The 17,048-nt window shown below is 41.4% G+C and overlaps 1 protein-coding gene across 1 annotated transcript in view; it reads right to left on the bottom strand.

Annotated features, from left to right (window-relative positions):
• Positions 1-5,935: 5,935 nt before the first annotated feature.
• Positions 5,936-17,048, bottom strand: part of LOC119235842 (uricase) — a 29,263-nt gene continuing 18,150 nt past the window's right edge. The window contains exons 5-8 of the mRNA XM_037499417.2: positions 13,351-13,537; positions 11,040-11,163; positions 9,949-10,032; positions 5,936-6,785 (exon numbers count right to left, since the gene is read on the bottom strand). Of these exons, the coding sequence (XP_037355314.1) occupies positions 6,711-6,785; positions 9,949-10,032; positions 11,040-11,163; positions 13,351-13,537 (470 nt within the window). The 3' untranslated portion in view covers positions 5,936-6,710. The remainder of the gene's footprint in view (positions 6,786-9,948; positions 10,033-11,039; positions 11,164-13,350; positions 13,538-17,048) is intronic.

Below are 17,048 nucleotides of genomic sequence, written 5' to 3'. Positions count from 1 at the left end.
GCAGGTCTTATATTTAAATCTTTAATCTATTTGGAGTTTATTTTTATGGATATAGTTTGTGTCCATATTTCTTAAAGGTAAAAAGTTTGAGATAGAGTGATGTGTTTTTTATATTCAAAGGGAGGCTCTAGACAGGAGTCATCAAACTTTTTCTGTCAAGGGCCAGGGAGTAAATATTTTGGGCTTTGTGGGCCAATTAGTCTCTATTGCAACTATTCAACTCTGTCATTTCAGCATGAAAGCAACCATAGACAACACATAAACAAATTGTCGTGACCATGTTCCAACAAAAATTTACTTATAGAAAAAGGTGGTGGAGCAGATTTTACCAATTCCTGCCCGGACCACTGGATTCCTAAAAACTAAACTAATAAGGTGGCCTCTAATGGGTTTCTCTACCCTTCTCCAGAGTCACTTCTTATTCATTTAGTCCAATTATCATGATATCATGGACCAATGAAACAATATGATGTTCAATGGACTATCCAGATGGTCCAGGTCCCGTAAACAAAGTGCAAGAGAGTTAATGTAGACCCTAAAAGCATACAAAATTCCATTCCATGTGAGTAGAAAATGTTTCTGTTCCTTGTTGATTTGAAAATCATTTTTTTAAAGATCTATTTATTTATGCATACAAGAACTGGGGCACAGGCCAGAGGGGTGTGTGTGTGTGTGTGTGTGTGTGTGTATGTGAGAGAGAGAGAGAGAGAGAGAGAGAGAGAGAGAGAGAGAGGATTCATCAGAGACAGAGTGGGGAACAGAACAGACAGACTGACCGAAATACACTGCTGAGGGGAGCTGCGGGCGAGTCAGGAGAGGTCTGTTGTGCCATGTGGGTAGCTCCCTGGCTGGCTGGGGATTGAACTGGTGCTGCAGAGGCTGTGGACAGCTTCACAGTTCTGTGCTTAACCCCTTGCGCCACCATAGAGGCCCTTGAGTTGAACATCTGATAGGATTTAACTAGCATCCTTAAGACCCAGTGTTATGTGTATTTATACTTTTGCTATATTCTATATATATATATATATATACACATGTATGTGTATTAAAGTATTACACATTCTTTCACTCCTGTATATTGACTGAGTCATTTCACTCTTTTGGCCCTTTCCTCCCTTAGCAGTCTTGACCAGTCTCTGACTCATTTTTGATATGATTTGGTCCAATTTGAAGTCTGAGAGCCAGGAGTGGGGTAGAGAATAGATGCTAAGAGGCACTTTTTTCTTGTTAGGCATAAGCCTCTGCAATGGCATCAAGCAAGAGAGTGGTTAGTAGATTTAAACAGGAAAAAATATTCTACTTGTAGACCCAGAGAAATCAGGGAAATCTGAAAATTCAGTATTTTAGGTGCATCTATCAGGACCCTGACCTTTGTGTGGCAGATTTGTCAGGATTGAGAATGCAGTCTTCCTCAGAGCTCTGTTATTCTTATAATGACATCCTGGGTCCAACCTTAAACATTTTTTGTCATCTGGCTGTAGTCTTTTTATATACTGCCAAGGAAGCTTTCATACTCTTCCTTACAGTGGCTATTAATCATCCCCAGGTTTCCATTGTCTTTCTTAATACATTAATGGTCCCCACTGACACCCATCCAAATTTCACAGTCTTCATAGTAATTACTTCTTCCAAATCTCTTAAGCATTTGAGATATGTCCCTGGCCAGTACATTCCCATCTTCCATTATACATCTCAATTCATTTCTCGGGAAAGGTTAACTGTTGCATAACTACAACATTCAAGTTGATCGTTTCTAACTGGATGTGGGTGATCATCTCCAAAAACCCCATTTTAAAGCCTCTTTTTTAGAACCACACCTCAAGAAACATACATTGAGGCCCTGAGATTTTCATGCAGGGGTTTTTTTGAAGCGTGCTCTCTGAACTGGTGCCTATAAGGAGTATGAGAGGCACTAACAGACAGAGGAAGAAGTTAAATTATAACAGTTATAACAGTGGCCTCAGCCTATCAGGAACCCTGGAGCTGGAATGGCCCTGCGTTGTCCTATTTAAAGCAAAAGGATCAGGATTTTGTATTTCCCACATTGATTAGCACTGAATATGGAAGGCTCCCAGTGAGCAGGTATAAACTAGGGTTAGACAGCTTCCTTCAGCAACTGCAATTCCTGCAGAGAGACCCAACGATAAGCCATAGAGACCAACACTTCTGGCATCTTAGGGCTTTGGTCCCAAGGGAAATCTGGATGATGCAACATAACATTATTTTTAAAAAAGATTTATTTACGCATACAAGAACTGGGGTACACTGTGGAGAATGCCCACTTCTCCATCTGCTCAAAATGATCTATTCCTTCCTAAGTATTTTCATTTTATCTCATCCTTTTAAATTTCCCCTCTGTGTGTGTTTTGTGATACTAAAATATATTAATCAAATGTTAAAAAAAGAACTGGGGTACAGGCCAGTGGTATGGGGGTGTGAGAGGATTTACCAGAGACAGAGTGGGAAACAGAACAGGCAGACTGACTGAAATACACTGCTGAGGGGAGCAGCAGGTGAGACAGGCGAGGTCTGCTGCACCAAGTGGGTTGACTCCATGGCTGGGGATGGAACTCGTGTTGTAGTAGCTGCGGATAGCTTCATAGTGCTGACACTTAACCCCTTGTGCCACCAGGGAGGCCCCACAACACAACATTATTAACAGGAGATTTATTACCCACTTGGGGCCATAGGGGAAACATTACCACAAGTGAGGATGGCAGAACAAAGGATGTAATGAACCTGAGTCCCTAATGCTATCCCTGAGTTGTCAAATGGTTCCTGAGATCTCCCCTATCTGAAGGGAATGGTAGCCTGTGTGTAGCTAAAGATCCACTATGTACCATGAGAGGTGTCCTCGAGAAGCTTGCTGTCCCTTGACTTGGTGAAGTGGATTGAGTGGTAAACCCCAAATCCTACATTTACATCCGAATTGCCAGAATCTTGTAAATGTGACCTTATGTGAAAAAAATTATTTGTAGACATCATTAAGTTACAGATCTTAAAGATGAAGAGATCACTTTGGGTTAACTGGGAGGGTCCTAAATTCAATGACAACTGCTCTTCTAAGAGTTACACATGGGAGACTAGCAGAAAAGAAGTGCTGAAGATTCCAGAAGCTGAAAGAACAAGAATAGACTCTCCTTTAGAGTCTGGGAAGCCTGCTAACCTCTTGATTTTGGACTTCTGGTTTGCAGAACAATTTGGGAATAAGGTTATGAATCACCAAGATTGTGTTAATTTGTTATAGCAGCTTCAAGAAACTAACACACTTCGGATCCTTCTCTTTCATTCTAAATACTCTTTATTTCCCTTTCTTGGGTAAAGGTGATCATGTATCTTCTAATTTGGTTGAATATATTCCTTAGGTGGTAAATTTTTATGGTATTATCAAGATAACCATTAAAGTCCCCATATAAAGGAGAGAGCTTAAAATACTTCCTCAGTAGATGCTGAGGCACCTGTAGAGACAGGAATGAGCACTTTCCTGGGAAGAAGGGTTAGAGCCATTATATTTTCAATAGGATGTCCTAAGGATCAAAAAACCTAGGAATTTCTGAGAAAGAGTATGGGCAAATAGGAGACTGAGAAGTAGCTGAGCTCTGAAAGAAATGAAAACAAAGATGATGAAAAACACAAAGCGATTATATTTCCAGTATTTGAAAGCAAGTAGAAGCTGGTGTGTCTGGTTAGGAGACTTAAAATCCATGTCTTTAGAAAGAAACTTTGGATTCTTCATAAATGCAGGTCAAGAAGCTGAAGTTACACAAAGGTTTTGCAAAGCAGATTACAAAAGACCAAGTTCGTTCAGCCCTGAGTCTGAAGGAAAGAAAATGTTTTTTTCTGAAAGGAGGGTTAGGAGGTTAGACAGAAGTTCAGATTTCTGTAGTTGAATCTTGCAGGTGATTGAAAAGGTACATTCTGTCTCAGTGACAAATAAGTAAAATGCTGTCTTAACAGAATTTTTTTCTATTATATTGGGGGGAAAATACAGGTTAGAGAATGAAATGAACTTAAGTCTGACCCTGAAAAGAAAAAGGAACAAGACACATTTTCTGAGTCTGTCTCAATGAAAAGTTATGAGATGAGATTTAGATGATTTGGAACAAGTCTTAGCCAGAATCTTGGCTGTCAAAACATCAAGCCCCATTGAGGACAAGCAAACAACCACCCAGGCAGTAAATGTGCTGGGATCCCCTACACTATTTCCCCATGAAAGTATTGGGTTGCTGGAAAAAATCATGGTGTACTTTTTCTATGTTTTTCAAGCAAAAATGCGTCATGACTTTTCTGACAACCCAATACTTGAGGTGGAGTAGAAGTAAGAATGGAGACAGGGCAGGGAAGAGTGTTGTGAGAACAGCTTTGTTTCCCAAAAAATTGGAGTAGGGTCCATGGAGCCTTCCATAACAAAATTACCAAGTGTTTTAAAACAAATTGCCTCACAGGTATTTACAGTTAGGGCAGAAAGAAGCAGGTAGAACTCAGAGCCTGGTTGTCAGCTTTACTATCCAAACTGCAAGAAGACATCCTCCATAAGACAGAACCCTAGTCCTTGAAATATCATATTCTACAGGTTTTCTTGCCACAAATCTGGGATATATCATCCAATAGTTCATTTGCAACCCTTTACAATAAACATTTTATAAGCCTGGAGAAGCAAAAATACATATAAGTATAAAACATGCCACAATTTCTAAGAATTCTGCTCTAACAGTTTTCTTTTTTACAGCAAACAATGTTTCTAAAATTTACATGACCAAGGAAATATGAAGGAAGAAGTGTTTCACTTAGTTATTCTTTTTTTAGGAAAAATAATGTTAGGCTCTAAATTCCTTTTTGAAAACAGAATTGTCAAATAAGTAAAGGAATAAAATGTACTAGCCATGTGACCATGTAAATAACATGATGAAGGAACCTGTTTTATAACATGAGTATTCAATATGGCACATAGTGATTTTATATTTATTTCATGTCCTTTTCAAGCAGGTACTAGCTTGTGAATGGCCTCCAGCATTTTCTAGGGTTTGCTGCTCTCAGACATCCCAATTCTCATCTCATCCACACAGCCCAGTAATAACTTTCTACCTGGGTATAATAACAAGTGAAAAATATGCAGGCTATTTCATTTAATAAACATATATAGGAATTTCTAAGTACCAGGCATTAATACTACCTAACATTTGAGAAAGATTAACCTATTTAATCTTCAAAACTTATGAGGTGGGATGCATTTCACCTCCATTTTACAGAAGATGAAACTTGTCATCTTCTGTAAACCCTAGGGGCAGCTAGGATTTAAATGAATCTGTGCAATTAAAGATACACCAAACTTCTTTAAATAGTACTATTTAAGGTGAATGAAGAAGAGCTATCAAATAATTCCAAGTGCTCTTATATAAGCATCTTTTAATGGGAGACTTAAATTTTTTTAGATAAATGGAGATTTTAAAAGTGGAGGAAGGTGGGCCTCCCCGGTGGCACAGTGGTTGAGCACTGGGCTGTGAAGCTGCCCGCAACTTCTGCAGCACCAGTTCGATCCCCGGCCTCTGGGGAGGGTCCCACATGGCGCGCAGACCTCTCCGCCGCACCTGCTGCTCCCCTCAGTAGTGTACTTCTTCAGTCTGCCTGTTCTGCTCCCTACTCTGGCTCTGGTGAATTCTCTCACCCTCCCGCGCTTCTGACTGTACCCAGTACTTGTATAAATAAATAAATAAATCTTTAAAAAAAAAGTGGAGGAAGGTCATCTAGAATGTTCAGGTGAACAGGTCTTCACCATGGGTTCCTAAAATTTATAGTTTATGAAGCTTTATGGCATATACATTTGTAGCGCTAGTTGATACGAAGGCAATCATCACTCAAATCTAGATGCATTTTAAAATCATCTATTATATTTATTTTTCTGATTATAAAAGTAATAAATGTTCAATTTGGAGGATTCAGAAAATCACATGGCAAAAAAATAAAACTCACTCATAATCCCACCACCCAGAAATCATCATTGCTGATATTTTCATATATAGCCTCTAGTCTTTTTTCTATATGTATATTCATCCATCTATGTATTAACCTGGCATTTATTAAATGTGACTCTTTGTACCAAGTGATGCATTATTCAAATTAAAATAATTTGCATGTTTTTCCAGTGCCCCAATGTGCACTGAATATTCTCTAAATGTTGTAAAAATTACAAAGCCAATACATTAAGAAATAGACTCCCAATGATACATATGCTAGAGCATCCTTAAAAATCCAAATATTCAACCTAATGATATTTTTCAAAATATGATTTTATCATTACATTTTCTGTATTTCAGAAGCAAAGTTTCAGAAGCAAAGTTTCAGAAGCAAAGTTCTAACATCAGTTTGAAAACAATACTTGCTTCTGAAACTTGTGATTAGACACCTCCATTAATTCATGATTATTTTCTTTGTTGATTCTAAAGCTTCTATAAGATAGGTAGGCACAAGATTATTAAGAAGAAATGTTGATTATGATTGTTCAAATATTGCTTAGCATTTGGGAAGTAAACTATCCACAAAGCATGTTATAATTACTGCTGAGTAGAAGAGAGGAATTCTTTCATCTAGGAGGGAAATGAGCACTCTAAATCAACATACTCGGCTGATAATCTGCATGCTACATTTCCAGCCTCACAAGTAGCTTCGGGAATTCTTCAGCCCAAAGGGAACTCCTACTGGTGATGGCGATGTCACAGCCTTGAAGTCAGCTTCCTCTTAACTGTACCAGTAATCCTGCCAAACGGATTGTCTAATGGCAGCAAGACCTGCAGAAAAACCACATGGCAACTTCAGAGGCATTAAAATAGGTCTCCCCTATTGTAAATAGTGCTGCAATAAACATAGGGGTGCAGGTGTCCTTTTGGATTAATGTCTTTGTGTCCTTTGGGTAGATACCTAGAGTGGAATTGCTGGATCATATGGAAGCTCCATTTTTAGTAGGTTGAGGAACCTCCACACAGCTTTCCATAGTGGTTGCACCAGTTTGCACTCCCACCAGTAGTGCAAAGAGTTCGTTTTTCTCCACATCCTCTCCAACACTATTTACAATAGGTAAGCTATGGAAACAACCCAAATGCACAAAAATAGATGACTGGATCAAGAAGATGTGCAATGAAAAAGATAAACTTATGCAATTTTCAGCAACATGGATGGAAGTGGAAGGGATCATGTTCAGTGAAATAAGCCAGAAAGAAAAAGAAAAATATTGGATGGTCTTATTTATAGGAGGAATGTAGAGGATCCAAATAAGGGATCAGGAAAAACAAAGTAAATATAATAAAGTAAATATAATTTTTAAAAAAGTAACTATAATGAAGTAAAAATCAAAATCAACAGACGATTATAAACCAGAGACATTCTGCAGGGGGGGAGAAGGGAGTAGGATCATAACAAGGGTGGGAAGAGCACAAGGGACAATGGTGATAGATCATGGGTGAATGGGTGGTGGGAATTTCATGGGGACTATAACTGAGGTGAAAATTCATATATTGCACAAAAATGAAAAATGATGTAAAAAATATATGAAATAAATAAAGTAGGTCTCTCCTTTTTTTTTCTGTGAATCAATATTAAATCAACAAACACAACTAAACATGAAAATGCATGTTTCCTGCTAACATACTTAAAGTATGGTAATACATTTTTTTCTGGTAATAGTTGAGAAATGACTTGATTTTCCAGATAATTTGTTTATGAAATTTTTGATCATTGAGATACAAATGTTTCTCAAGTTTATTACATATCCCTGCTTTTTAAATTATATGTAGTGATGATAATTTGACCTTTTTTTTGATGACTCACTTTGAACATCAATCACTGTCCAAGGCTATAATAGCGCTGTGCCCTCAGGAGCAGCTGAGGCCCTCAGGACTGCTAGTCTGATGCTAAATGGCTGCAGATACTTAGAATCCTCCTGTCTTCCTGCCCTGTCATTTATCACTTCCCTTCTCTTGTCAGTTTGTCCTGACTCCGTGCTTCTCATGTGTTGCCTTTACTTTGTACTCCATGCTTTAGGAGGGCCTGAGAGTGGCTCCAAAGCATCCCCAAAGTGCAGACACAGACACAGGACAGCTTGTTCAGTCTCCCTGGTGCCTTTTTGCAGAGCCTGACCCAAAGGAACCCAGGCCTCCTGCCTCTGGGTCCCTGGCTGGGCTGTAGGAGGGAGCTGACTTACAGAAAGGCCGCAGCCCATCAGCCAGCCTTAGAACTGGGTTCAGTGCAGGCCCAAAATGTCAGGAGGGCCTCAGAAGCATCCCTGAGCACCCCCTCTCTCTGGAGGAGTCCTCATCTAAGTACTGCTCTAGTCATGACAGTTGACCCTTTTCCTGTTTGGGGTGCATTTGTTTCACCAGTGATGGCCATGACCAGTATTACTTTCATTTCATTACTACATTTCCAGCATCACAAGTGACTTAAGGAATTCTTCAGCCAAGAGGGAACTCCTACTGGTGATGGGGCTGTCACAGTCTCAAAGCCAGCTTTCTCTTAACTTTGCCAGTAATCTTTTAGAAACTAATCTTTTAAAAAAGGCTTGACATTCTCATTAATGGCATTATGATCAATATCCTTTCCTTCCTCTGAAGTTAACAGTCCTTTTTCAATTGCCCTTTGCCCACTCTGATGGAGGCATGATAACCACTTAATAATATCAAATGGATGGATGGATGGATGGATGAATGGATGAAATTTCTCTGTATCTTTCATCCTCTGCACCCCCTGAAACATAGACCCTTGATCTAATTGCCCCTCCTCCAGTTTCCTGAATATGAGGCTTAAAGTGTAGCAGGTTCAAGAGACTCAGAATTTGCAACAAAACTAAAGAACTATAGCCATGGCCTGTGTTTTCAGGATGGACAGATTTTTCCTTTTTTTTTTTTTTTTTTCTCTCTTCTCACAGCATGTAAATCAAGCTTGTTCTCTTTTGCAACTTAGCATTCTATTTCAGCCAGACCAGGCATCAAAGCACAACCTTTAAATTCCAGCTCCTCTCTGCAGCCTCCACCTACCTCTGTGGTGACACTGAGTATGATGGAGCCACAAGCAGGACAGAAACAAGGGGACTGGCCAGAGGGATGTGACCACTAAGGCTGCTGTGACTGCTGGGCCACAGACCCAGAATGCAGGACATTCTGGACACTGGCCTTTGTTCACCAAAGGCTATGATTTAAGGGTAGCAGAGCCATTTCAATTAATGGTATGTCCCTATTTCACTCCCTCTACACACACTAAAAGAAGCTGCCAAAATTATAGAAGCCTGTACGGGAATGGATCAAATAGAAAAATCTTGCCATTCTGCAAGAGGTTTCGGGGGGAGGGACATTCTGATTTCTCAGGATGGTCACTACAGGTTTTCTCTCGGGAGATCAGTCAAACTAGTCAGTTACGCTGGCTCAGCCCCTCTCAGGGCTGAGAATACGACAGGGTGAACACATTTTCCAATTAGGTTTTTCTTTCAAAAAACTGAACTTCCTCATCTGCTTTTTTAAGCTACAATTAGAAACACAAATACTTTTTCATCTTTTCTGTGCCTGTTGTGTGCATTAACTACTTGATTGAAAGTTAAAGGTGATGGACAAAATGAAAATAGAGCTGCTCTCCTCTCCCCGTCACCTCACGATGGGAGAATAATGTGACCTTGTGTGGCATTTTTCCGAGAAGTAGATCTCAGAGCTGTTTCCTCGGGCACAGTCTGTTCTTTCTTTGTCTTCCATTTGGCTGCGGCTTCTAACCCTCCTCTGTAATCATTCATTCACTTCTAGAGTACTCCACCTTCAGGTATTAAAAGGCCTGGAGTCTAAGAGGGCTCTAATCAGAGGCAACTATAAATTTTCCAGAAGCAATGGCTGTTAAGTCCCAAGTTTATTAAGAGGGGTAAGGGAGGAGCAAGAGGAAGGAAGCTGTGCTTTAAATATTTTTTAAATATCTTACCTCTTCCTTGTTGATCAGTCCCATTTTGGACATGTCTATGTTAAAGTAGTGAATATTCGGCAGGCTGATTTCCATATCTTCTATCTGGAATCCACAATATGTGTAAGATGGGTGACTGTGAGTCTAACTCGCTGCTGTCACTCCCCACCTCCCCCACTGCCTATCACTCAGGCACCACCTCTGTCCCTGAGATAGCCTCTTGCGTTCCTCTATTGCTGCCACTGTTCTCTTCTGCCAGTCCACCCTTCTCCCCTCTATATACAAAACCAGCTTCTCAGAAACCTAGAGACTTCTTCAGCGCTCAACCTGTCTCCTGGTTGCGGCCACTCAAACTCCTAAAGTCCTCTTCGTTGCATTCCCTCCTTACCAGGCCTATCCCTACCATTGCAGGCCCTGGGGTAAGAGTATATAATTAGAGGCCCACATACCAGATGTCTAAAGATGTAAAAGTTACAAATCAAGCTAAGATCTTAAGTGAAGTATGTTCTATCCTTCTAACTTGACAAATATACCTTCATAACAACCTGGAAAGTCAGCTACTAATTTAAAATTTCCTGACTCCTTGGAGTGCCACGGAGGACATGGTGGTGTGTGAAGTGCCAGTGCCCAGCTCCTGGCTCAGGCCAATTTCTCTCTCACAACTCCCTAAATCCTCTGCCCCTTAGCCCACTCTGATGGAGACCTGATAATCATTCAATAATATCAAATGGATGGATGGATAGATGAATAGGTGAATGGATGAAATCTCTCTCTAGCTTTCATCTGCTGCACCCCCTGAAATATAGATCCTTGGTCTAATTGCCCCTCCTCCAGATTCCTGAATATAAGGCTTCAAGTGTAGCAGCTTCAAGAGATTCAAAGAATTTTCAACAAAACTAAAGAACTACAGCAATGGTCTGTGTTTTCAGGTTGGACAGATTTTTCCATTTTTTGCTCTCTTCTCACTTGCTATATCAAGCTTTTGAACAACAACAGATGTCAGATTTCTTGTGTCTTCCACTTTCTTATTTTAATTCTCAACTCTTTCTCAGACCTGATGGGAGACACAACGAGTTCTCTCAGTTCTCAGAAAGGCAAATGACAAAGCATACCTCAGGAACGTGGCTCAGGCAGAGCACCTGGATGTCATAGAGGGTCTTCTGGACAGAGGGTGAGTACTCGCCTTTGTCATAGGGGCCAGCAAATTTTGCAAGGACAATTTCCCGAACAGTGTCCCTAAAACACATAAAAGAAAGAGAACAGAGGACTCTCACACAACGATCTTTCAGAAATTATTCACTGTAAACTAAGAAGCTGTAACCTTTTCCCCTGAGAAAACAATTTTATTGCTGATTAATATCATGTAATTCAAGATACAGGTAATATCATGTAATATCATGAATTCAAGAGATTAATATCATGTAATGCAAAAAAAATCACATTCCACATTCCCTTACCCATGTGCGAGCATGCTCTCTCTCTCTCCTCTCTCCTTCCCTTCCTCCCTTCTCTCTATTTTTCTTTCTCTCTCTCCCTCCCCCCCCCCACCCACTACCACAATTCCACAGGGTACTGAGCATCAGTAGGTGATCTTCATAACATGGCACCAGTGTCTAGTATATCTCTCTTTATGTTTGAAGAACCAATGAAGTGAACTCTTAAGAATTCTAACCCCCTTGGGGATGGGCTTGACTAGTTCCTGGAATTGGTACATATTTAGGGCTTTTCTTACATACTAAACTCTATGCTAAGTATTTTATGAGACTACTTCATCAAATTCTCTCACTGTGCCGGAGGCAGGTGCTACTATTATCCCCAACTTATAGATAAGGAATCTGAACTTCAAAGTTAAGGGATCTGCATTGGCTTCAGCAGCTCATATACTAAACGTCAAGTATCCACACTAACTCCCTCTCTTCAGTGGGAGGTCCTAATAGTACCGCGAGGCTCTTTTCTACTCATGTGGAATGCTTATAAACTAAAAAGGAAAAAAGATCAAGGTAAGATTTTCTTAGAGCGTTTTCACCCTTATCAAAAAATTAAAGGAGCAGAACAAAACTATACCAGTGGAGGGAGTTGGGGGGGTGGAGAGCAGATTCCAGTTCTTCGCAGGGTACAAGCTGCTAACAAAGAGAATTTCAGCTAAGGAATGAGATGACGAGATACCTGATCAAAATGCCAACTCTGTGATTTTAGAGGCCTAATTACAGTTTGTCAAGGATACTGTACCATACCCTTGCAATAACCAGTAGCCATAGCCTTAACACAATTGAGGTATTTATCATGTATTCATTGCTTCTGTGAATATGACCATCTCATTTTGAGTTTAGCCAAGGTTGACCAATTGCCCCACTTTGTCTGGGATCAAGCAGTTTCCTGGAACATGGGAATTTCAGTGTTAAATTTAGAAAGTTCTTGGCAAACTGAGATAAGTTAGTTATCCTAGTTTAGCCCTCTCAGCATCCACTACAAGGTAGTAAGGCCAAACATCATTATCCTCACTTGAGACCATGCTTCTTAAAGTATGGCCCCTGGTCCAACAGCTTTGGTGTCACCTGGGAGTTTGTTAAACAAATGCAAGTTCTCAGACCTACAGAATCAGAATCGCTCAGGCTAGGCCCAGAGATTTGCACTTTAACAAGCTCTCCAGGTGATTCTGATATGTAGTAATGTTTGAGAACTACTGATTTAAGTATTTTAAAAACAGAAATTAGCTGTTCCAAGGTTTTGTAGCTAACAGCATCTAAGATTCAAGTGAAGATTTACTAATTCAAAGACCAGTGTCTTTGGTATTCCAAATCCAAAAAAAAAAAGAAAAAGAAAAGGGGGATTTTGAGCAATGGGGATGTTGAATGGTGTGGGCCAAGTAAAAAATTGTCAGGCTTTTCCACCCTCCCACTATTAACATTAATGAATGATCCTTGCATTCCTACATGCATGCCTGATGGTGGACACCTGGAGTAGGCTGTGGGCAAGCATAGGTGGACACACCTGGGCTGGGAGACTGGGCTTATAAGGGCAGCATCACGGGGACACCAAAGAAATCAACAGAAGAGATAACAAGAAAGAGAAGAACTAGCAGAGCAGCAAAGTAGAAGCAGAGACCACAAGAGAAGGTAAGAGAGCCCAGAAAGAGTGAAGATTCGCCAGGGGGTGGGAGGCCTGCCAGCCTCCCGGCCCCCTGGCCCCCCAGCCTTGTAAAAACTCAATTAAAGCCTGAAAAAGCCACCACCAAGGGCTCCAGGATTCTCCTTTACCCATCTGCTCGGATCATAGAGATTCTGCTCTGTGCCTTCCTGCCACTACAAATGGCCTCTAAATTTCCCTGTCAGATCAAAGACTCCATGCATTCCCGGGCTTGGGAAGAGGGCAGACACCATCTCACCACCTGCGCCAGCACCAGACCCCAGCACACCCTCATACCAGGTGGTCTCAAAGTCCACGTCTCTGCTCCGCTGGTAGCGCCACTTGCAGTACACTTGGGTGGCAAAGCAGCGGTCCTTCACCTCAGGGAGGGTGGTGAACTGGTCCTTGATAAATCCTTCAAATCCAGACTGGGTTGTTTTCAGGACCTTGAGGTCTTTGATTCCAGAATGAATGACAGGAGTTCCTATTTAAGTAAAAATGTAAGAGGGGATGAGGTCATAAGCAAAACAATTCCTTTTTACTGCTACCTGGTCCTGAGGATCCAGGGCATTAGAACATGACATGTTATATTTGTACAAAAACTGCATCCTGGCCCATGTTTTCTGTCTCCCTGTCTCTTCTGAAGTTGAAGTGATGAGGATGGGTTGCTGTTTCTGTAACAGGGTGGTCCCCAGGAAAAGGGGAGGTTCCAGGTTCCCTGCCCCACCAAAGTGGGTGGAGCTGAGCAAGGAGATGAGGTAGCTGGGGAGGAGACTGAAGAAGGAAGGAAGCAGGATGGAGAGCCAGAAGGAGACCTGGAGGAGGCGCATGGGCTTGCTTCTTGGTCCTGGACTGGGTGAAACAGACGTGGGTGAGAGACCCATGGGGAGGTTGACAATGGCAATTTTTCTCTTGATTTTGATTTTGCTCTTTTCCTCCCAGACTTGTCTGGCTGTTTCTGACCCTTTTCCATGGTTCCCTGCCAGAAGATACTTTAGACTGGTGGCTGGCTTTCGGGCTTTGCTTTGGGTCAATCCTGTTTGGCCAGACATTTACCCATGAGGGGATGGGTAACATTGGGTGTTTGATTTGCAAACTATATTTTGTCTTTTCTGTATTACACACTAATTGTATTAAAGTTCCTTTCCATTAAAAGTCTATATGTTTTGTCTTGATGTGGCAGATGGTAGAACCTATTTAGAGCAGGCAGGTTTGGGGGTTCTGGGGTGCCCCTCTCCCTGCCCTGTAACATTTCCTCTGTCTATACACCTCGACTCCTTGCCCTCTCCTCCCCTAGGATAACTGAAAATCAGAGAATTTGCCTCCATGTTGTATTGAAGTCCAAGGAAATGAATGTCCTCCTCTCAGCTACATGCAGGTGTGTACCAAGCCAATTTACCTTCTGCACTTTGAACTCCAGCTCACTCAACAAACAATCCTACTGAAATGAGTTAACAAGTTCCTCCTGAGAGCTGTGTGGAGATTTCTGGACCTACTAAACATAGAGCTTCCATATGATCCAGCAATTCCACTCCTAGGTATTTACCCAAAGGACACAGAAACATCAATTCCAAAGAGCACCTGCACCCCTATGTTTATATCAGCATTATTTACAATAGCTAAGCTTTGGAAACAACCCAAATGCCCAAAAATAGATGACTGGATCAAGAAGATGTGGTACATATATACCATGGAATATTACTCAGCATTCAAAAAAGACAAACACATGCAATTTGCAGCAACATGGATGGCGCTGGAAGGGATCATGCTCAGCGAAATAAGCCAGAAAGAAAAAGAAAATTACTGGATGGTCTCACTCATAGCAGGAATCTAGAAAACTTAAATAAGGGACCAGGAAAATGAATAACTATAAGAAAGTGAAAATCAAACAACTCTGAACAGAGACACTCTATGGATGGTGGGGGGGGGAGGGAAAGGATGGGGGTCAAAATAAGGGGATTGCAATTGTATGGGAAATATAAAAATAAAATGTATTTAAAAAAAAAAAGTTCCTCCTGAACAGTTCCTCTGTCTGCCACTGTGATTCCCTTTTTTCTTTGGGGTGGGGGAGATAGAGCGGGATGGAGAGTAGTCCTCAAGTGATTGTCTACACTGACTGATGGCTCCTACCACAACCAGACTCGGGTGGGCTCTCAGTTATCTTGTGGTTATGAGCTCGGTGAACCAATACAACTTCATGAACGGGAAATAGGGTGGGTCTGGCTGAACCTACCAGAATAGGAAGATGAGATTATCACCCACAAGGTATAGATCTGCCTAAGTAGATAGCTGCAAAGGCTTTTGGAAATGACTGAATGGAAAAGGACAAGTTGGTTCATGTGAACCTGGGGGCAGGGGGCAGAACTGAAAACAATGAAGGAGGTGGTAGGTATCGCCTACAGCCCTTCAGATCACCTCATGAGATGAATGGGAGAAGTAATGGGGTAATAAACAGTTCCCTTTCTGAAGAATCTGTTGACTGTGTTGAACATTTCCAGCAGCAGGCCCAAGTGACAGGTGGGGTACAGAGTTAGGAAAGGAAGATTCTCTTTTTTCCATGTGGGACATAGTGTAGTTCCAGAGTTCAGTGAAGCCTGAAGAGAACATGATGCCAGTTGACTCACTGGGAAGCCCCAGGGGATGATGCTCTGTGGAGAGCAATATTCTTCCCAAAGAGCACAGGCAACTGGTTCAGCAGAAGCTGAGTAGAGCCGGGGTTGCAGCTATAGCCGGCGGGTGCAAACTTCTCCCTGAGCACGTGTGAGACCGTTCTTCAGGCCATCAGAAGGAAAGAGTTTGGCCAGAAAGGTCCAGCAGTTTTTTAATGATAGAGCTACAAGACCAGGAAATTTCAGGAATTAACATCACCATGGCAACATCACGATGGTCTTATAGATATGCACAGGCTGGTGAGGCTAGGACATTCAGGGACAATTGGGTACAAAACCTCCAAAGTACAGTGTTATAGCAGAATGACTAAAGTCACCTCTTTTTAGTTTCATAGTGAGTTTAGTGAGTTTCATAGTGAGTTTCATAGTGAGTCTAGACTAATTCCTACATTTCCTGACTTATTTAATCTTCAGTCAGGGGCTGTAGATGTCAGGCATCACTATAATGTGCATGGTCTTAGTTTAAGGACAAAAATGAAACTCATGATCCTTAATTAAAATCCAGAGAAGAGGGCCTCCCCCAGTGGCGCAGCGGTTGAGCTCTGGGCTGCGAAGCTGCCTGCAGCCTCTGCAGTGCCGGTTCAATCCCCGGCCACAGGCGAGGGTCCCACATGGTGCGACACAGACCTCTCCTGCTGTGCCCACTGCTCCCCTCAGCAGTGTGTTTCATTAGTCTGCCTGTTCTGTTCCCTGCTCTGGTTCTGGTGAATTCTCCCACCCTCCCGCGCTTCTGACTGTACCCAGTGCTTGTATAAATAAATAAATAAATCTTTTAAAAAAAATCCAGAGGAGATCTTAATAATCCAATGGTTTCTAGCACCTGGGTGGTTTCAATGTGGTTGTGGTTAACTCAGTGGCTGTGGAGTTTCAGAAACAGGTACATAATGCGATAGTTTGATGATTTCCCAGTCACATATGTTCACATAGCAGAGAGAAATGACCAGTAACTAGTGCTAGATCTTCTTACTAAATTGGTACTAATTAAATAAGGGATTCTGGCCAGATGTTCCAGGATAAAATAGTAAGATATAAAACAATCTTTGTCTCACATTCTGAAGTTCTCTCTGGAAGTTAAATCTGAAGAAGATTCAAGAGAAAGATACCAGCAATGACTTAAGCTGGCTGGTTTTATCAAATTATAAATGTATGCAGACATAGTTCTCCAAGATCAGCATTTCTAAATGCAGTATAGAGCTGATCCAAGTGCGTCTAAATTTCAAATGCAAAAGCACTGCGGAAGCATCAACAAGTATCTGCTGGTTGAATGAACAAGTGAGTGCAACAGGACTGATTCACTTCATGAAATAAGTATCTCACAACTTAGTC

The sequence above is a fragment of the Talpa occidentalis genome, unplaced genomic scaffold (genome assembly GCF_014898055.3).
Source record: "Talpa occidentalis isolate TD23 unplaced genomic scaffold, MPIMG_talOcc4v2.1 talOcc4.9, whole genome shotgun sequence".
In the NCBI taxonomy this organism is placed as follows: domain Eukaryota; kingdom Metazoa; phylum Chordata; class Mammalia; order Eulipotyphla; family Talpidae; genus Talpa; species Talpa occidentalis.
Note: the sequence above shows the minus strand (reverse complement) of the source record. Positions and strands in the feature narration are given on the sequence as shown.